The sequence below is a fragment of the Hyperolius riggenbachi genome, chromosome 9 (assembly GCF_040937935.1).
Source record: "Hyperolius riggenbachi isolate aHypRig1 chromosome 9, aHypRig1.pri, whole genome shotgun sequence".
Taxonomy (NCBI): Eukaryota; Metazoa; Chordata; class Amphibia; order Anura; family Hyperoliidae; genus Hyperolius; species Hyperolius riggenbachi.
In genome coordinates, this window is record NC_090654.1 from 96,360,982 (window position 1) to 96,382,866 (window position 21,885).

Consider the following 21,885-nt stretch of genomic DNA (forward strand, 5'->3'; position numbering starts at 1 on the left):
CCATATAGGTTAGATAAGTAGGTGCCCCCATATAGGCTAGATAGGTAGGTGCCCCCAGTATAGGCTAGATAGGTAGGTGCCGGCAGTATAGGCTAGATAGGTAGGTGCACGCAGTATAGGTTAGCTAGGTAGGTGCATGCAGTATAGGTTAGATAGGTAGGTACCCCTCAGTATAGGTTTGGTAGATGCCCCAAGTATAGGCTCGATAGGTAGGTGTCTCCAACATAGGGCGGGGGGAGCGAGCAGAGCAATGTTTCAATTCACCTGCCTCGATCCTGCATGCAGTCTCTATCTTCATCCTGCCCCGACGAGCGTTGCATTCATAAGAGCTCCCCCTGTGATGACATGCAGATACATCATCACAGGGGGGCTGTTACCATAGCGACAGATGCTGGGAAAGGATGAAGATGGAGGCTGCATGCAGGATCGAGGCAGGTGAGTTAAAACTTCACTCTGCCCGCTCCCCCCCCCCTCCCGCCGCTGTGCGCACCTACCTGACTCCTGCTGCTCTGCCTGACACCTGCACCTGGGGGAGCCGTCAGCAGCAGAGCGAGGCCCCCCCCGTTAGTGTGAGGCCCCAGCTAGAGATGAGCGTAATGGCGTAATTACGATTTCGCGAAATTTCGCGTAATTAGTGTAATTACGTTTATGGCCGTAAGTACATAATCATAATGAAGAAGGATTTCGCGAAATTTCGCGTAAGCGTAATTTTCGCGTAATTTTCACATTGCAACGAGTATTACGAAATTAATGCGTATGGCCATGCTCCCGAAGCGGAAAAGTTGACGCATGGATCAATGTTAGGTAGCTGCCGACTTTAAGGGTTAATAGCAAAGCCCCCTTAAATGCTAAGAGCCTCAAATTTGGAGAATATATTAAGGAGATCAGAAGGAATAAGAGGAAAAAATTTTTTTTCAAAAAGACCTTATAGTTTTTGAGAAAATCGATGTTAAAGTTTCAAAGGAAAAATGTAAACATTTAAAAACCCGCCGACTTTAACGGTTAATAGCAAAGCCTGCTTAAAGTTTAGGAACACCAAATTCCCAGGGTATATTAAGGGGATCAGTGGGAATAAGAGGAAAAAATTTTTTTTCAAAAAGACCTTATAGTTTTTGAGAAAATCGATTTTTAAGTTTCAAGGGCGAAAATGTCTTTTAAATGCAGAAAATGTCAGGTTTTTTTGCACAGGTAACAATAGTGTATTATTTTCATAGATTCCCCCAAGTGGGAAGAGTTTTACTTACTTCGTTCTGAGTGTGGGAAATATAAAAAAAAACGACGTGGGGTCCCCCCTCCCAGACCTCTTTAACCCCTTGTCCCCCATGCAGGCTGGGATAGCCAGAATGCGGAGCACCGGCCGCGTGGGGCTCCGCACCCTGACTATACCAGCCCGCATGGTCCATGGATTGGGGGGTCTCGGAAGGGGAGGGGCAGCCAAGCTTTCCCCTCCCCCTCCGAGCCCTTGTCCAATCCAAGGACAAGGGGCTCTTCTCCACCTCCGATGGGCGGTGGAGGTGGAGGCCGCGATTTCCTGGGGGGGGGGGTTCATGGTGGAATCTGGGAGTCCCCTTTAAAAAGGGGTCCCCCAGATGCCCACCCCCCCTCCCAGGAGAAATGAGTATAGAGGTACTTGTACCCCTTACCCATTTCCTTTAAGAGTTAAAAGTAAATAAACACACAAACACTTAGAAAAAGTATTTTAATTGAACAAAAAACATAACCACGAAAAAAGTCCTTTAATATTCTTAATTAACCATTAATACTTACCTGTCCCTTTAAATAAATGATCCCTCGAAATAGCCTCGGAAATGTTCTATCAGTTACAATGTAACAAAGTTATTACAATGTAACAACTTTGTTACATTGTAACTACGCCGCACCCGACGTCACTTGCCGCTCAGCCGCCGCAGCATACACTTACGCGTCCGTGCAGGACGCTAAGTCCCCGCAGCTCCCGCTGTCCACCCCGCCCACATCTGTCACCCACATGTCACCCACATGTGGGTGACATGTGGGTGACATGTGGGAGAGGCGGGGAGGGCAGCGGGAGCTGCGGGGACTTAGCGTCCTGCATGGACCCAACAGAGCTCTGAGCTGTATAGCTCAGAGCTCTATAAAGCATCTTTGTATTTGGGCTCCAAGGAGCCCCATTGGTCCTTAGCAGACCAATGGGGTTCCTTCTGATTTGAAGGAACCCCATTGGTCTGCTAAGGACCAATGGGGCTCCTTGGAGCCAAAATACAAAGATGCTTTAGAGAGCTCTGAGCTATATAGCTCAGAGCTCTGTCGGGTCCGTGCAGCGCAGACGCGTATGCGGCGGCGGCGAGTGACGTCGGGTGCGGCGTAGTTACAATGTAACAAAGTTGTTACATTGTAATAACTTTGTTACATTGTAACTGATAGAACATTTCCGAGGCTATTTCGAGGGATCATTTATTTAAAGGGACAGGTAAGTATTAATGGTTAATTAAGAATATTAAAGGACTTTTTTCGTGGTTATGTTTTTTGTTCAATTAAAATACTTTTTCTAAGTGTTTGTGTGTTTATTTACTTTTAACTCTTAAAGGAAATGGGTAAGGGGTACAAGTACCTCTATACTCATTTCTCCTGGGAGGGGGGGTGGGCATCTGGGGGACCCCTTTTTAAAGGGGACTCCCAGATTCCACCATGAACCCCCCCCCCCCCCCCCAGGAAATCGCGGCCTCCACCTCCACCGCCCATCGGAGGTGGAGAAGAGCCCCTTGTCCTTGGATTGGACAAGGGCTCGGAGGGGGAGGGGAAAGCTTGGCTGCCCCTTCCGAGACCCCCCAATCCATGGACCATGCGGGCTGGTATAGTCAGGGTGCGGAGCCCCACGCGGCCGGTGCTCCGCATTCTGGCTATCCCAGCCTGCATGGGGGACAAGGGGTTAAAGAGGTCTGGGAGGGGGGACCCCACGTCGTTTTTTTTTTATATTTCCCACACTCAGAACGAAGTAAGTAAAACTCTTCCCACTTGGGGGAATCTATGAAAATAATACACTATTGTTACCTGTGCAAAAAAAACTGACATTTTCTGCATTTAAAAGACATTTTCGCCCTTGAAACTTAAAAATCGATTTCCTCAAAAACTATAAGGTCTTTTTGAAAAAAAAAATGTTTCCTCTTATTCCCACTGATCCCCTTAATATACCCTGGGAATTTGGTGTTCCTAAACTTTAAGCAGGCTTTGCTATTAACCGTTAAAGTCGGCGGGTTTTTAAATGTTTACATTTTTCCTTTGAAACTTTAACATCGATTTTCTCAAAAACTATAAGGTCTTTTTGAAAAAAAAAAATTCCTCTTATTCCTCCTGATCTCCTTAATATATTCTCTTAATTTGAGGCTCTTAGCATTTAAGGGGGCTTTGCTATTAACCCTTAAAATCGGCGGCTGTTTTATATTATACGGAGCGTTACGGTTTAACGCGAAATTACGGTAGCGTTTAATGCGAAATTACGGCATGAACGAAACGCGAAATTACGCGTTGAAATTTACGCTTACGGTATTTTCAATTACGATTTTAATGGCAATTACGCTACTGTAATTTCGCATCGTAATCGCAAATTTCGCATGCGTAATTTTAGTAATGCGAAATTACGAAAATTTCAGCTCAACTCTAGCCCCAGCCCCTGGCTATTATCCTAAATTAGAAGCAAACAGACCCACCCTCATTACAGTATTGGAAGAAGCTAGTTAACAGTTCTTTGCATTTGTGTAAAGCAGCCTATATGGCGGGGGTTGTGCCACCAAATTTGAATAAGTGTGGAAGCCATAGATTAGTAATAAAGAAACAAATTAAATTAAGGTGAATGTATTCTAAGTTGTATACACGCAATATTGCTTAACCTGACCCAATTTTTGAATACTATTTTGCAATAACTTTAAGTCAACATAACCCTGCATATTGTACACACTTGAATGCATGAATGTAAGGATAACCTAATTGGGGGGGGGGGGGGTGCTGGGAAGGTATAGAAAGTGGAATATAAAGAGGCAAAAGGGTTCTTCAACTGTCCCTTGTTTGTGTGTTCACTGCTCCCTCAACTGCGTGTGAGCTGGAGTTGTGGGGCTTGATTCACAAAGCAGTGCTGGTGAAAAACCCTTTATCACACCTAAACTCAGTTTAGGCGTGATAAGTTTAGGTGTGATAACTATAGCACCAACTGTGTTAGCACCGCAGTGCACAGCTGATCAAAAGTTTTGCGCTAGCAAAGTCTTGTGCACTTCGCATAGAGTTTAATGGCGCGGCTTTGCGTGCGGGACTTTGCGCGCAATCTCAACGTATCTAAACTTATCACGCCTAAACTTATCACGCCTAAACTGGCTTTTCACCAGCGTGGTGCAATGGTTATCACGCCTAAAGTCTCTAACTGGGTTAGCACCGCTTTGTGAATCGAGCCCGTGTTGTTAATTCAGTTTGGTTTTATTTTTTTTATGTTGCTTTTTTTCAGTTCTTAAAAAATTCAATAAAAAGAATAAAAAAATTAATTAAAATAAAAAAATACCCTGCTACTTGCATTACACATCACTTCACAATGCATTATTCCCTTTAATTTCTACAGTACACACTACCTACATATCTTTCCACCATTTACATATTGTCTCTCCTTCATACACAAATACATTTAATCCACATGATCTTTTACTGATTCATAGATATAAATTATACTCTTCATGTAAAAAGAAAAAAATATTGAAACAATCCACACATATTTTTTTTCCAACCTTACTTTACATCCATACAATCACACTTTCTATCTCAGTCCACTGGTATCTAACTATACTACACAGTACTAAGCTCCTTTACTTCTACAATCTCTATAGACAAATCTACTATTCCCATTCGGCCTGCCCGTGCCCAACAGGCACTAATTTACTAGTGTTTATTACATTAGTAATGTAATAAACATGAGCAGCACGATGGTATACTGGCGTAGTGCCCAGCCAGTACAGTGCACAGAGATTGTATGTTCTCCTTGGTGTCTGCATGGGTTTCCTCCATGCACGCTGGTTTCCTAGAACGTCCCAAAAACATACAGATAAGTTAACCGGCTTCCCCCTAAATTGGCCCTAGATTATGATACGTGCACTACACGATACATACATAGACATATGACTATGGTAGGGACTAGATTGTGAGCCCCTCAAGGGACAGAAAAGTGACAAGATGATATACCCTGTACAGCTGCAGAAGATGTCGGCACTATATACTGTAAATACTAAATAATAATAATAATTAGTGTGTTTAAATTAAAAATGTCAAGAGAAAATAATTACTGCAGTCAGTCCTGTATAAACCTGTTATACTCACTTTATTTTCTGTATCTTGCTTGTTGCTACAGCTTTCATCAGTTTTCTAAAATGAGGACCCTCCAAATTGTTGTCAGACAAGTCCAATGTTCTCAATATCTGGTTATTCTTTATTGCAGATGCCAGGTGGATAGAGGATTCATCTGTCAGGTAATTGCATTTCAAGCTGTAGCGGAAAAGTAATTTTAATTTTCAAGGTACCATATATAAAACGCGCATAGGCCCGCCCGTGGATAAGACCACTCCCTGACTTTTGGCCTTAAAACTAAGCTACAGAAAATTCACCTAAGTAATGGTGCCCATACATGGTACATTTTTTTTCATCCAATCTTACAATTTCTATGTAATATAAGGGAACTGCCCAAATTATCCTCTCAGTATATTCATTTAATTTACCCTTATACTGGGCACCATAACTCTGATCTATGCTGTAGAGGTATGCATTAAATTTGCACAACTTGCAGCATCTAGTGGTCATGCTGGAAAACAGAGTTTCTGCAGGACCCTAATGACATCCGTACACCTGGAGGATGCAAATGATATCTTACCACTTTAAAACAGATTAATTGGCATTTCTTACAGCCCAAGTCCCCCGCCCATGCCACCCAAACATCTTGTCTCATTTGTTGTATACAGTATAGTGTTGTTAATAGGATTTTCATGTATTTGTATTGATTTGTCCCTTTTCTGCATCTCATTCTAGGTCTTTGAATGGTCCTGGACCTATACATTGGTTGTACCCATTGCCTGCTCATTAGCTATGCTGCTTATATATTGAGTGTATGATCATCACTGCCATTTACCTATGTATGTATGTATGTATGTATGTATGTATGTATGTATGTATGTATGTATATGAAAAGTTTGTACAACCAAAAGAAAAACATCATTTTGAAACTAAGTGTGACTGAATGTGAATATGAACCAGATAGGGGCATACCAGACAGCCCCGCAAAGGTAAAGGAACTTCAGAAACCCTGTAACAGACAGACATTAACACAGACAGGAGAGATAGACCATCTAGCATATTGGCATCCCTGTATGGATGGATGTATGTATGGTAGGGCCATACATAGGAGGGTGATATTGCAAAAAAATTATGTTTAGAGAAAGGTAGATAAGTGCAGGGCATAAATGCAAAGTCATGTGTGCCATACATCCTGGAAAATGACGTGAGCAAGAGAATTATCAGAGGGGGTTTTAGTGTTCCTACTACTCATGTAACATATTTTCAGCGCTCCGATAGATCCTCCCTCTGTAGCTCCTCTCATTCTGGTAATAGGAAGTATGGATTACTTCCTGGTTTACAGGACATTTAGATTAGCAAATCCATTACTGATCAGCACTTATACTTCTCAGTGGGTGCTCCCATAGATGCAGGGCCGGATCTTGAAATCCGTATACAAAGTAGAAACAATTTTATTGAAAGGATAATCCCACACTCATGCCAGTGTAACCCTCAGCTGTTGTGTTGAGGGTCCCAGGCTGAATTGAGTGGATGATACCACTAGTGTTGGGCGAACACCTAGATGTTCGGGTTCGGGCCGAACAGGCCGAACATGGCCGCGATGTTCGGGTGTTCGAGCCGAACTCCAAACATAATGGAAGTCACTGGGAACCCGAACTTTTGTGCTTTGTAAAGCCTCCTTACATGCTACATACCCCAAATTTACAGGGTATGTGCACCTTGGGAGTGGGTACAAGAGGAAAAAAAAATTAGCAAAAAGAGCTTATAGTTTTTGAGAAAATCGATTTCAAAGTTTCAAAGGGAAAACTGTCTTTTAAATGCGGGAAATGTCTGTTTTCTTTGCACAGGTAACATGCTTTTTGTCGGCATGCAGTCATAAATGTAATACATATAAGAGGTTCCAGGAAAAGGGACCGGTAACGCTAACCCAGCAGCAGCACACGTGATGGAACAGGAGGAGGGTGGCGCAGGAGGAGAAGGCCACGCTTTGAGACACAACAACCCAGGCCTTGCATGAGGACAAGAAGCGTGCGGATAGCAATTTGCATTTTGTTGGCATGCAGTCATAAATGTAATACAGATAAGAGGTTCCAGGAAAAAGGACCGGTAACGCTAACCCAGCAGCAGCACACGTGATGGAACAGGAGGAGGACGGCGCAGGAGGAGAAGGCCACGCTTTGAGACACAACAACCCAGGCCTTGCATGAGGACAAGAAGCGTGCGGATAGCAATTTGCGTTTTGTCGCCATGCAGTCATAAATTTAATACAGATGAGAGGTTCAATAAACAGGGACCGGAAACGCTAACCCATCACAGATGTTCATTGTTCATGTTACTTGGTTGGGGTCCGGGAGTGTTGCGTAGTCGTTTCCAATCCAGGAATGATTCATTTTAATTTGAGTCAGACGGTCTGCATTTTCTGTGGAGAGGCGGATACGCCGATCTGTGACGATGCCTCCGGCAGCACTAAAACAGCGTTCCGACATAACGCTGGCTGCCGGGCAAGCCAGCACCTCTATTGCGTACATTGCTAGTTTGTGCCAGGTGTCTAGCTTCGATACCCAATAGTTGAAGGGTGCAGATGGATTGTTCAACACAGCTATGCCATCTGACATGTAGTCCTTGACCATCTTCTCCAGGCGATCGGTGTTGGAGGTGGATCTGCACGCTTGCTGTTCTGTGTGCTGCTGCATGGGTGTCAGAAAATTTTCCCACTCCAAGGACACTGCCGATACCATTCCCTTTTGGGCACTAGCTGCGGCTTGTGTTGTTTGCTGCCCTTCTGGTCGTCCTGGGTTTGCGGAAGTCAGTCTGTCGGCGTACAACTGGCTAGAGGAGGGGGAGGATGTCAATCTCCTCTTTAAAATCTCCACAAGGGCCTGCTGGTATTCTTCCATTTTGACCTGTCGGACTCTTTCTTCAAGCAGTTTTGGAACATTGTGTTTGTACCGTGGATCCAGAAGGGTATAAACCCAGTAATTGGTGTTGTCCAGAATGCGCACAATGCCTGGGTCGCGTTCAATGCAGTCCTAGGCCGAAGAGGTCATAGCCTAGGGTCACAAAAACCTGTTTATTTGGGCTATTTCAATGGTAGTGATGGTGACGTACATAAATCTCAGCCATGGCCGTTAGCAACGTCTGAATTTCACGAAATGTCTCATGCAGGTAGAAGACATATTGTTAGACTTGGATTCCAAAGATGGGGTCCCTACATCTCTGCAAACCAAAGTTACAGGGGTCCAAAATTGGTAAAATCCCCCATAGGCTTTCATTGCCTCCCTATTTCACTTTCCAAAATCTCACATCTTTTCAAAGGGCAATGGCTCAGCAGTACCAAATTTTCTAGCATTGTAGGGACCCTTAGGGGGAACATGACTGGTGAGTTCCGGGCCCCTAGGCCAAAGAGGTCATAGCCTAGGGTCACAAAAACCTGTTTATTTGGGCTATTTCAATGGTAGTGATGGTGACGTACATAAATCTCAGCTATGGCCGTTAGCAACGTCTGAATTTCACGAAATGTCTCATGCAGGTAGAAGACATATTGTTAGACTTGGATTCCAAAGATGGGGTCCCTACATCTCTGCAAACTAGAGTTACAGGGGTCCAAAATTGGTAAAATCCCCCATAGACTTTCATTGCCTCCCTATTTCACTTTCCAAAATCTCACATCTTTTCAAAGGGCAATGGCTCAGCAGTACCAAATTTTCTAGCATTGTAGGGACCCTTAGGGGGAACATGACTGGTGAGTTTCGGGCCCCTAGGCCAAAGAGGTCATAGCCTAGGGTCACAAAAACCTGTTTATTTGGGCTATTTCAATGGTAGTGATGGTGACGTACATAAATCTCAGCTATGGCCGTTAGCAACGTCTGAATTTCACGAAATGTCTCATGCAGGTAGAAGACATATTGTTAGACTTGGATTCCAAAGATGGGGTCCCTACATCTCTGCAAACCAGAGTTACAGGGGTGCAAAATTGGTAAAATCCCCCATAGGCTTTCATTGGGCCTACTATTTACCGTTCCAAAATCTCACACCATTTCAAAGGGCAATGGCTCAGCAGTGGCAAAACTCACCAGTCATGATCCCCCTAAGGGTCCCTACAATGCTAGAAAATTTGGTACTGCTGAGCCATTGCCCTTTGAAAAGATGTGAGATTTTGGAAAGTGAAATAGGGAGGCAATGAAAGTCTATGGGGGATTTTACCAATTTTGGACCCCTGTAACTCTGGTTTGCAGAGATGTAGGGACCCCATCGTTGGAATCCAAGTCTAACAATATGTCTTCTACCTGCATGAGACATTTCGTGAAATTCAGACGTTGCTAATGGCCATAGCTGAGATTTATGTACGTCACCATCACTACCATTGAAATAGCCCAAATAAACAGGTTTTTGTGACCCTAGGCTATGACCTCTTTGGCCTAGGGGCCCGAAACTCACCAGTCATGTTCCCCCTAAGGGTCCCTACAATGCTAGAAAATTTGGTACTGCTGAGCCATTGCCCTTTGAAAAGATGTGAGATTTTGGAAAGTGAAATAGGGAGGCAATGAAAGTCTATGGGGGATTTTACCAATTTTGGACCCCTGTAACTCTGGTTTGCAGAGATGTAGGGACCCCATCTTTGGAATCCAAGTCTAACAATATGTCTTCTACCTGCATGAGACATTTCGTGAAATTCAGACGTTGCTAACGGCCATAGCTGAGATTTATGTACGTCACCATCACTACCATTGAAATAGCCCAAATAAACAGGTTTTTGTGACCCTAGGCTATGACCTCTTTGGCCTAGGGGCCCGAAACTCACCAGTCATGTTCCCCCTAAGGGTCCCTACAATGCTAGAAAATTTGGTACTGCTGAGCCATTGCCCTTTGAAAAGATGTGAGATTTTGGAAAGTGAAATAGGGAGGCAATGAAAGTCTATGGGGGATTTTACCAATTTTGGACCCCTGTAACTCTGGTTTGCAGAGATGTAGGGACCCCATCTTTGGAATCCAAGTCTAACAATATGTCTTCTACCTGCATGAGACATTTCGTGAAATTCAGACGTTGCTAACGGCCATGGCTGAGATTTATGTACATCACCATCACTACCATTGAAATAGCCCAAATAAACAGGTTTTTGTGACCCTAGGCTATGACCTCTTCGGCCTAGGACTGCATTGAACGCGACCCATGCATTGTGCGCATTCTGGACAACACCAATTACTGGGTTTATACCCTTCTGGATCCACGGTACAAACACAATGTTCCAAAACTGCTTGAAGAAAGAGTCCGACAGGTCAAAATGGAAGAATACCAGCAGGCCCTTGTGGAGACTTTAAAGAGGAGATTGACATCCTCCCCCTCCTCTAGCCAGTTGTTCGCCGACAGACTGACTTCCGCAAACCCAGGACGACCAGGAGGGCAGCAAACAACACAAGCCGCAGCTAGTGCCCAAAAGGGAATGGTATCGGCAGTGTCCTTGGAGTGGGAAAATTTTCTGACACCCATGCAGCAGCACACAGAACAGCAAGCGTGCAGATCCACCTCCAACACCGATCGCCTGGAGAAGATGGTCAAGGACTACATGTCAGATGGCATAGCTGTGTTGAGCAATCCATCTGCACCCTTCAACTATTGGGTATCGAAGCTAGACACCTGGCACAAACTGGCAATGTACGCAATAGAGGTGCTGGCTTGCCCGGCAGCCAGCGTTATGTCGGAACGCTGTTTCAGTGCTGCCGGAGGCATTGTCACAGATCGGCGTATCCGCCTCTCCACAGAAAATGCAGACCGTCTGACTCAAATTAAAATGAATCAATCCTGGATTGGAAACGACTACGCAACACTCCCGGACCCCAACCAAGTAACATGAACAATGAACATCTGTGATGGGTTAGCGTTTCCGGTCCCTGTTTATTGAACCTCTCATCTGTATTACATTTATGACTGCATGGCGACAAAACGCAAATTGCTATCCGCACGCTTCTTGTCCTCATGCAAGGCCTGGGTTGTTGTGTCTCAAAGCGTGGCCTTCTCCTCCTGCGCCACCCTCCTCCTGTTCCATCACGTGTGCTGCTGCTGGGTTAGCGTTACCGGTCCCTTTTCCTGGAACCTCTTATATGTATTACATTTATGACTGCATGCCGACAAAAAGCATGTTACCTGTGCAAAGAAAACAGACATTTCCCGCATTTAAAAGACAGTTTTCCCTTTGAAACTTTAAAATCGATTTTCTCAAAAACTATAAGCTCTTTTTGCAAATTTTTTTTCCTCTTGTACCCACTCCCAAGGTGCATATACCCTGTAAATTTGGGCTATGTAGCATATAAGGAGGCTTTACAAAGCACGAAACTTCGGGTCCCCATTGACTTCCATTATGTTCGGAGTTCGGCTCGAACACCCGAACATCGCGGCCGTGTTCGGCCCGAACCCGAACATCTAGATGTTCGCCCAACACTACACGTGACCCGTTCGGCCAATCACAGCGCTAGCCGAACGTTCGGGTAACGTTCGGCCATGCGCTCTTAGTTCGGCCATACGGCCGAACAGTTTGGCCGAACACCATCAGGTGTTCGGCCGAACCCGAACATCACCTGAACAGGGTGATGTTCTGCAGAACCCGAACAGTGGCGAACACTGTTCGCCCAACACTAGATACCACTACGGTTATCGGTCAATAGAGAAAAAGGAGGCACCTCCTTTGGGGATTCCTCTGCAGGGTCCAGAAATGCTGTAACTGTTCTATTTCAATAAATTGCTACAAATTACTGAAGGAGGTGTCAGCTTTTTCTCTATTGAACAAAGTAGAAAAAAGGCTAAAACAAAGCAGGCGTATCAATTAAATTCCAATAATTAATTTAATTTCCAAGCTGACATTTCAGGGTACAGCACTCCTTCCTCAAGGCACATATAGTGAAACAGTTATTGTCTGTTTCATAGTTTTCCTAGAGATAGTCGTGCTGTTGTACACCGAAACACGGACTTGGATTAAATTGTTGGCATCAATACTCCTGCTGTGTATGTTTTTACTTCATACTTAGATTACACTCTCAACAATTTCATTTGAATGCATAAACATTTCATTTTTAATTATACCTCAAATTATTGATCATGCCCAGAGTAGGTCCAAGTTTAATCAAACCTTCATTTCGAATATGGCATGAGTTTAGATTTACTTCCTTTGTCACTTTACAATTATTCAGAATAAAAGACAACACAGAACAGTCCAGAGGGATGAGGGGGACTTGAGAAATATCAATGTCTGTGTTGGAACCAATGCTTTGTAAGACCAGAGCCCAATTTCTACTCTCATGGAGGCAATAGAATACATTAAGAAGCTTTGTCTTGTCGCATGATCTTTGTTCTTCAGATTTCTGTTTCAGCCAATTGGTTACATCTCTGGAAGCCTTAGCAGACAGTTCTCCAACATAAGGCTTTAACATGGATCTAGTGGAACTGTCTGAAAGACCGCAAAGGAAACGAAGTAGCATTTCAGAATGACCATCATTGTGTAAACTTGTTGTGATTTCCTGTAATTTAACAGGTTTATAGTTCATAAAATGGACTAAAGCGGCAAAAAACTCTTGAAGAATGAGATGTAAGAAGCTGTAATTCACATCTGGAGGCTGGCCAGATTCCACCATGAAACAAGAGAAGAGATGTTTATCAGAAGTTACACTGAATGATTCCAGATCACGTTCATCGAACACGAGAATGTGATTCATGACTCCATGTTCTGCCATCCACCCAACAGGAGTCAGTAGCTCCTTGGCAATGTCAGCATCAGCTTTGGTCAGATTGTGATTGGCAAGAGTGTTGGCAACAAAAGCTGCAAACAGTTGTGTCACTGTTTTGGGTAATGATAACAACAGCTGATCAGTATTTGTTGGTTGTGCTCTGAAGCACATGGATAGCACTGTACAGATGATCCAGCAGTATGATGGGATATAACAGAAAGTGTACAAGGTGTCATTCTGCACCACATAATGAAAAGCCTTTTCTGATAATTCCTTGTTTCCAAAGTAACGTTGAAAATATACCTTTCTATCTCCATGGCAAAATCCCATTATCTCGGTTATTCTCTGGAAAAATTCAGTATCAATAGATGCCAGTTTTGTTGGCCGACTTGTTATTAGAACAGAACAATCCTTAAGAAGACTCTGCCTTACTAAATTAACCACAATCACACCAACCTTTTCCCTCCATTTTGTATCATAGCACGGTTTACATGATCTGAAATCCATTTGGTGGTTACTTTCATCTAAGCCATCAAATATGAACAGAAGCATCTCTGGATTTTGTAAAATATTTTCAAGATGACTTTCCAAATACGGATACTGTTTAATAATCAATTCCTCCAAGCTCACTTCTGCTAGTTGATTGAGATCTCTAAGCCTGAAATAAAAAACAAGTGTAAATCTCTGGTAGAGTTTTCCAGTTACCCAGTCGTAGACAAACTTCTTCATCAGTGTTGTCTTCCCTATGCCTGGCACCCCACTCAGCATTACTGTACGTGGTATACATTGTGACTCGTAGCTCCAGCGGAACAGCTTGTTGGGGAAAATGCGTTCCAGTCCAGACTGTGTTGTTTTCATATATTTCTCATGTTTTATTCCAGTCTCTATTAGTTCGTTTTGGGAACGATATCTGAACTCATCAGTGGAAACAACAATCAGGTCCACATAACGCTCATTGATGAAGAATCTTTGCTGTTTTAGGGTGGATCTTGGAGGGATATTCTCCTCTAGAGTCGCCATTTTCTCCCCCAGATGCATTTTGTGTTGTTTTTGAATATCTGCAAATAATTTGAAAATATTTAAAATATTGAATGGGTTTTAGTTAATCTTTGTTTTTCTGTTTTGTTTTTCAATGCTTTTATTAAAGTTTTATAAACAAAACAAAAAATCTGTGGCAACAAATGTAGAATGTGATATAAACTCTAGTCTTAACCACTTAAAAGTCTATCTGGACGAGTATTCTCATCCAGATACGCGCCGCTAAAGTCTAACTGGATGAGTATTCTCGTCCAATGTTTAAGCTACAGTACCCGCGAGGCTGCGGCCCTGCGCACCTCGGTGGGGTGTTTGTTGCAGTTAGCATTTAGTTTTTTACATTTACATTTGGCTATTGGGGAAGTGAAGCAAAGCTTCCCAGAAACCAATTGCAGTGCCTGTAATGAATGGGGGCAGGACATGTACGCAAATGAACTACAAAAAAAAAAACAAAAAAAAAACAAAACAAAACACTTCTTTGTAAACCAGGAAGTGTTTCTAGCGTCATCTAGTAGCGAAAAGTTAAATTACATACCAGAGATTTTTTTCATTAAAATAAATATGATTAACCCCTTCCAAAGCCACATCCCCACAACCCCCACCCCAGTTACCATGCAAACAAATGAAGGGGGGGGGGGGAACAAAAAAACAAAAAACATAAATAGTTGCCTTAGGGACTCAGCTTTTTTCTTCTTTTTATATATATGTCATGAGGGCATATTACTGTTATTTTAGGACCTAGGTCTTAACAATTGATGGGACACAAAAAAAAAAACCAAAACAGAAAAAATACACCTTTATTTTCACATAATATAATGATGCCATACATTGTACTAGGAATATAATTTAAATGTTGTGATAGCCGAGACTAATGGGCAAATAAAATGGGTGGATTTTATTTATAGTAGCATTGCTTATTTTAAAGCTATAAGGGATGGAATCAGAGAAATAGTGTACTTTTTATATATAGTGTATTTTTGTATATCTCACTAATATTATAATACATGCGAAAGTTTGGCTGTTTGGATGCTTGTTACTCAATCATGCAACAATAGCTGAACGAATTTGAATGAAATTTGGCACACACATAGTGCATTAACTTGAATAACATATAGGATACTTTTTATCCCCATAACCAAAAAGTGGGCGGAGACAAATACAAATTTTACTGGGAAAGTGTAAACTGCAGCCATTCTTACACTGTTTATAGTAGGGTTCTCAAACTTTGAGCAGTTGGTCACTGAGTGACTGGGATTAATATTAAGAAAAGTGGGTGGAGCCTACAAAAGCCAATCAAAATTCACCTATTGATTTTTAACTGGAATATTTCATTGTGGCCATTCTTGCACTGTTAATGGCACAAGCCTCAAACCTGGTACAGTTGGTCATTGGGTGACTGGGGTTCAAATTCAGAGATGGGTGTGAAGCCACAAACAGCCAATCAGATTTTTTTCATTGCAATGCAAATTATTGATGTCAAAGACTGCAAAGCTCACAAACTTGGTCATTGAGTAATTGAGTAATTGTGTGTTAGGGTTAGAAAAAGTGGGCACAGCCAACACCAGCCAAATACATACCCAGGCAATGCTGGATCATCAGTGGGTGAAGACAAATACAAATTTCACTGGGAAAATGTAAACTGCAGCTATTCTTACACTGTTAATGGTAGGGTTCTCAAACTTTGCACAGTTGGTCACTGGGTGACTGGGATTAATATTCAGAAAAGTGGTTGGAGCCTACAAAAGCCAATCAAAATTCACCTATTGATTTTCAAGGGGAATATTTAATTGCTGCCATTCCTGCACTGTTAATGGCACAAGCCTCAAACCTGGTACAGTTGGTCATTGGGTGACTAGGGTTCAAATTAAGAAAAGGGGGTGTAGCCACAGCCAATCAGATACCTGGGCAACGCCGTGCCATCAGCTAGTACAAAAATAAATAGTGTTTTCATACAGTATGTTATAATACATAGCCTATTACCAAAGTACGTGGTATTGTAGAGAAATACAATTACAGAATGAAATATACTGTAAATGTAATATACTGTAAATTGCATTTACGCAATTTATGTACTGAGTTATGTGAATGGCGTAACTCACTAAATACATGCATCACTTATATTGCCTGTTACATCATTTGTGAATTTACAGAAATAGAAAAATAACACATAATGGCTGATATCACAAGGCTGAAATCACAAGGGTCAGGGTCTCCTGTTGATTCCTGTCTTCAGGGGATGGGGGTCACGATTTTTCTTGGCGTTCTCTATTTTGGTTTGTCCAATAAACGTATAGTTTGTTTATCGTATGTGCTATTTTTCTATACACTGTGGATTAATTACACGGTCAGCTCCCAGAGATTTATTCTAGGGTTTGTGTGTTAAAGGGAAGTAGTGTTGCAAGGTTTTTGTGAATTTACCCCAATATCATAGACGTCTCATTAGACTGGTTAATCTCTCTTCATTCTGCAACCCGGAGACTCAAATATACAAGTAAAAAAACACCCACTTTACTGCTTAAAGTGGCATTATACTAAACTTAAAGGGACCCTGAGCACTAATTAAAAATGAAATTGGGACTTACCTGGGGCTTCCTCCAGCCCACCATAGGCCGCAAGATCCCCCGGCATCCTCCTGGCTCCTCTCCCGGTCCCAGCTGGTGGCTCCCTTACTAGACGACTTCCGCCTGAAGTCATCAGGGCTGCTTCCCACCTTGACTATAAGCGCAATTACACCGGTCGACTACGCGTCATTGGTCGGCGTAAGAGTCCTGCGCATGCGCGGTTCTCTAATATTGAACTGCGCATGTGCAGGACTCTCAAGTCAGCTGGTGTGATGACGCATAGCCAGCTGGCGTTATTATGCATATAGTCAAAGCGGGAAAAAGCCCTGACTATTTCAGGTGGAAGTCGTCTAGTAACGGAGCCCCCAGCAAGGACCGGTAGAGGAGCCAAGAGGATGCTGGGAGACCTTGTGGCCTACAGTGGGCTGGAGGAATCCCCATGGTAAGTCCCAATTTCATTTTAAATTAGTGCTCAGGGTCCCTTTAAATTGTAATAAGTACTTTAAAAAAAATATATTAAAATAATGAATAAAAATTAATAAATGGCAAGAATCTCTCAGCCAGTATCTTTAATCTGTCCCTCTTCCTTTCTGCTGAAGTGACTCAGCTATTGCCAAGGCGATATGTCTATTCAGCAGGGGAGGCAGAATCAAGACACAGACATGGAGAGTGTCTCCTGGCTGGCAATTATTACAATTGCTGATTAGTCTTATGAGCAAGCCTGTACTGCTATCTGCGGTGAAAGAAAACATTTTAAATACACAGGTAATGCTTGAGAATGCATTCAAATGTTTTCTTATTATATAGGACAGAACAGAGGCGCCAAAAGGATAAAAAGGGTTTTAAAGGAGCTTAAAAGCCAAAAATTTGGTAATTAGAGGAGGCAGTGGTGGACTTACCTCCTCCAAGCAGACACAACATGACTGTACATTCAGTCTATTTATTAACGAACTCCAGATAAAACAAAGCAACGCGTTTCACGAGTCGGTGCCCGCTTCCTCAGGCAATAGAAAAAGGAGTTACAGCATCTAGCAAAACAAACACTCGGTGCCTCTGTCGCTTTTTTAAAATGTTTTCTTATGTACCTAACAGGGGTTACTGAAACTTTAGTTTCGGGAGTATTATTCCACTTTAAAGGACAACTGAAGCAAGAGGGATATGGAGGCTGCCATATCCAGTTGCCTGGCTTCCAGCTGATCCTCTGCCTCCAACACTTTTAGCCATAGACCCTGAATGAGCAGGCAGCAGATCAGGTGTTTCTGACATTATTGTCAGAACTGACAAGATCATCTGCATGCTTGTTTCTGGTATGATTCAGACACTACTGCAGCCAAATAGATCAGCAGGGCTGCCAGGCAACTAGTGGTATTGTTTAAACGGAAATAAATATGGCAGTCTACATATCCCTCTCACTTCAGTCATCCTTTAATAAGAAAAATATCAAAAATGATGATGATAATAATATGAATGAATGTATAATGAAATAATAATAACCATAATAATATTGAATGTGTTTGATTAGTTCATGACTGTATTACTTTAAAGCAAACCTGAACCGGAAAAAAACACTTGAGATAATGAATTGTATGTGGAGTATGGATAATTAGCAATGAAAAGAGTCTCATATTTTTATTTTCAGTACAGTAATATAGCTTTCATTATAACATTGCATCATGCTGTCACAGTTGCAGTTTTAAAACCATACTGTCTTTTAAGATATAAAACAAAGCAGATATAATGACAATTTGAACATTCTAATTAATGCATTAAAGAAATTGCTACAACTTAAAAGAGTACAGCATGGTATGCAGAAGGGTACATTCACTTCAATTTCTACACAGAATTGGCATGGTGAGATATAACATTATAGAGAAATGTACTGTAGACACAATAACAGGAAAAAGATATAGAAAGGGAGGGACTGCACATTACCTTAACCTATCTTTCTATCCATTTATCCCAGATTAGATGGAATTTAGTCTCAGACTTCTTACGTACATATACAGTGGGATGCGAAAGTCTGGGCAACCTTGTTAATGGTCATGATTTTCCTGTATAAATCGTTGGTTGTTACGATAAAAAATGTCAGTTAAATATATCATATAGGAGACACACACAGTGATATTTAAGAATTGAAATGAAGTTTATTGGATTTACAGAAAGCGTGCAATAATTGTTTAAACAAAATTAGGTAGGTGTCAGGCTCTGCCTCTGCTGGTAACATCTCTGTGAATGTGCGTCTTGAACTTCCTCTCTTCATCAGCAGATGTCAGTATGAACTAACCTTGAAGCATGTTGTTTCTCTGCTTGCCAGTAGAGGGCTCACTCCTCCAGAACGTGTTCTCCTCTACAGACTTGTTGGGAGGAGATTTGGATGATCACCTGATGGCTTTGCACAAGGATTTAAGCCAAGCCTGAGCACTACTCTAGAGCTAACTCATCGTATCTGTGACCTGGCCCTCCTAGCCTGAGTTCTGGCCCTTGTATCTTGTATCCTGTTATCCTGTGTTCTTGATTATCTGTGTATGACTTGCTCTTGATAATTCTTTGCCTAGCGACTACATTGTTTGGTTTGATATCCTGGTTAATGTTTTGCCTGTATGACTGCCCGTTAGCTTGCTCCTTGTGTACTGTGAATTATCTTCTGTATAGATTTGTAAATATCCACTTTGTACAGGTCATTTTCAAAAAATTAGCATTATTATTTTCTGTAATGTACTGATAAACATTAGACTTTCATATATTTTAGATTCATTACACACAACTGAAGTAGTTCAAGCCTTTTATTGTTTTAATATTGATGATTTTGGCATACAGCTCATGAAAACCCAAAATTCCTATCTCAAATAATTAGCATATCATGAAAAGGTTCTCTAAACGAGCTATTAACCTAATCATCTGAATAAACTAATTAACTCTAAACACCTGCAAAAGATTCCTGAGGCTTTTAAAAAACCCCAGCCTGGTTTATTACTCAAAACCGCAATCATGGGTAAGACTGCCGACCTGAAGGCCATCACTGCCACCCTCAAGCAAGAGGGTAAGACACAGAAAGAAATTTCTGAACGAATAGGCTGTTCCCAGAGTGCTGTATCAAGGCACCTCAGTGGGAAATCTGTGGGAAGGAAAAAGTGTGTCGGAAAACGCTTCACAACGAGAAGAGGTGACTGGACCCTGAGGAAGATTGTGGAAAAGGACCGATTCCAGACCTTGAGGGACCTGCGGAAGCAGTGGACTGAGTCTGGAGTAGAAACATCCAGAGCCACCGTGTACAGGCGTGTGCAGGAAATGGGATACAGGTGCAGAAACAGCGGCAGAAGCGCCTGACCTGGGCTACAGAGAAGCAGCACTGGACTGTTGCACAGTGGTCCAAAGTACTTTTTTCGGATGAAAGCAACTTTTGCATGTCATTCGGACCTGTATAAACCAGGTTCCGGGGTCTGTGTGCACACAATATTATATATACACTGGGTTGCTTTGCAATACTCCTTATGCAGGGATGTCAAGTGGCATGTGTATGTCAATATGCATGTGTATGTCAAGTTGAAAACATTTGCTTGTAGAATTATCTTGGGTATATGTTTGAATATCTATCATGCTAGAAGCTATGTGATACAATACACAACAGACATGGTCGGTAACAGGCTAGGGTCATACACATTAGATCAGATGGCTGCAGTACAGTGGACTAGACAGAATCAGAGTCGATAACAGGCTAAGGTCATACAAGTTAGATCAAATGGCTGCGGTACAAAGGACTAGGCAAGAGAATGGTCAGTAAAACTAAAGTCGTATCTAAGTAAGTCTGGCAGTCACATTGAAATACAATAATTGAGTAATGATAGTCGCATTGAAATACAATAAGTTTATCACAGAGTGACAAAGTGCCCAGCAAAACCAGCGTACTGATTGCTATCATGACAACGAGAGACTGCAGCAAGTGAGTTTAAATACAGACAGCAAGGAACATAAACCAATCAGAGGAGCACACAGAACCCAGCTGATCAAAAGCAATCTCCTAGCAAGAGCTGACTCTAATTACGTGTGTCCAGTCTGAGAGTATAAGAACTTCTCAGAGCGGCGCACGTTCGCCTGGGGAGACTGGAGGTGCGCTCAGCCACGACCGGAGGGGAGCCGGGGATGCCGCTGCAAGAAGAGGACTGCGAAGCTCCGTCTCCAGAGCTGGCTGCGACCTAGCTGGAGCCGCTGACAAGTAAGATCGTTACATTACCTCCCCCCTGAGGAGTGGTCTCCAAAAATTCCCTTTTAGGCTTACCGGGATGCTTGCAATGAAATTCATGGACTAACTCGTCTGCATGAACCTGTCGTGCTGGAACCCAGCATCTCTCCTCAGGACCATACCCCCTCCAATCAATCAAATTGTAACGATTGCGGGAACGATCTCCACGGTCAGCGCACAGCGTGTACGCTGACTCTGAGGAGATCTCCACAAGCGCTTCAGACAGAGGAGCCCAGTAATGGAATACACCTGGGGAGGAACAAATCCAGCCAGCAGGTGGAGCTGTGGGGCACAGCAAGACTAATCCCCTGAACCATCTACAGACAGACAGAAATTGCACAATGCGAATGCAGCAATGAGCAATACATTAACAGGACAAGAACCGGAACAGATCTGCAACAGATCAGATGAATGTCTGTCAAACTGATAGCAGACTTTGAGGAAATAGACATTCATTCACAGAGCATCCTACAGATGCCAGACAGAAATTGCACAATGCTGAAGCAGCAATAAGCAATACAAAAACAGGACAGGAACAAGAACAAGAACAGATCTGCAAGAGATCAGATGAATGTCTGTCAAACTGATAATAGGCTTTGAGGAAACAGACATTCATTCACAGAGCATGCCAGACAGAAATTGCACAATGCAGAGCGGCAATGAGCAATACAAAAGGTACAGAACATAACAAATCAGTATACTTTATTATTGTGAGAAATACACGTGTTTTGTGCACAGTAAAGTGGTGAACACCACCAAGGCAGTAAGCCCCAGTGGGAGGAGCCCACTGGTGGCAGAGTATTCAAACAAACAGGAGTTAAACACACTAATACAATAATGAAAATAACAAAGAAGTGCCAGTATGTGTATATATTGGCAATAAACCAATATATATCACAAAACCAACAAAAATAACAAATCTAGCTAAGTGTGAACTCCCCGGTTTCCTCCCAGGTCATCCACACACAGAACTGACTACGGTCTGAGAGCTATCACAAAGTATTTACAATATACTAATAAGAAATAACCTCACCA

At 42.5% G+C, this 21,885-nt stretch overlaps 1 protein-coding gene across 1 annotated transcript in view; it reads right to left on the reverse strand.

Moving 5' to 3' along the window:
* The window catches only part of LOC137532576 (NACHT, LRR and PYD domains-containing protein 12-like), a 184,218-nt gene that overhangs the window by 105,185 nt on the left and 57,148 nt on the right, over positions 1 to 21,885 (reverse strand). The window contains exons 5-6 of the mRNA XM_068253231.1: positions 12,374 to 14,072; positions 5,332 to 5,496 (exon numbers count right to left, since the gene is read on the reverse strand). Coding sequence (XP_068109332.1) covers positions 5,332 to 5,496; positions 12,374 to 14,072 — 1,864 coding nt within the window. The remainder of the gene's footprint in view (positions 1 to 5,331; positions 5,497 to 12,373; positions 14,073 to 21,885) is intronic.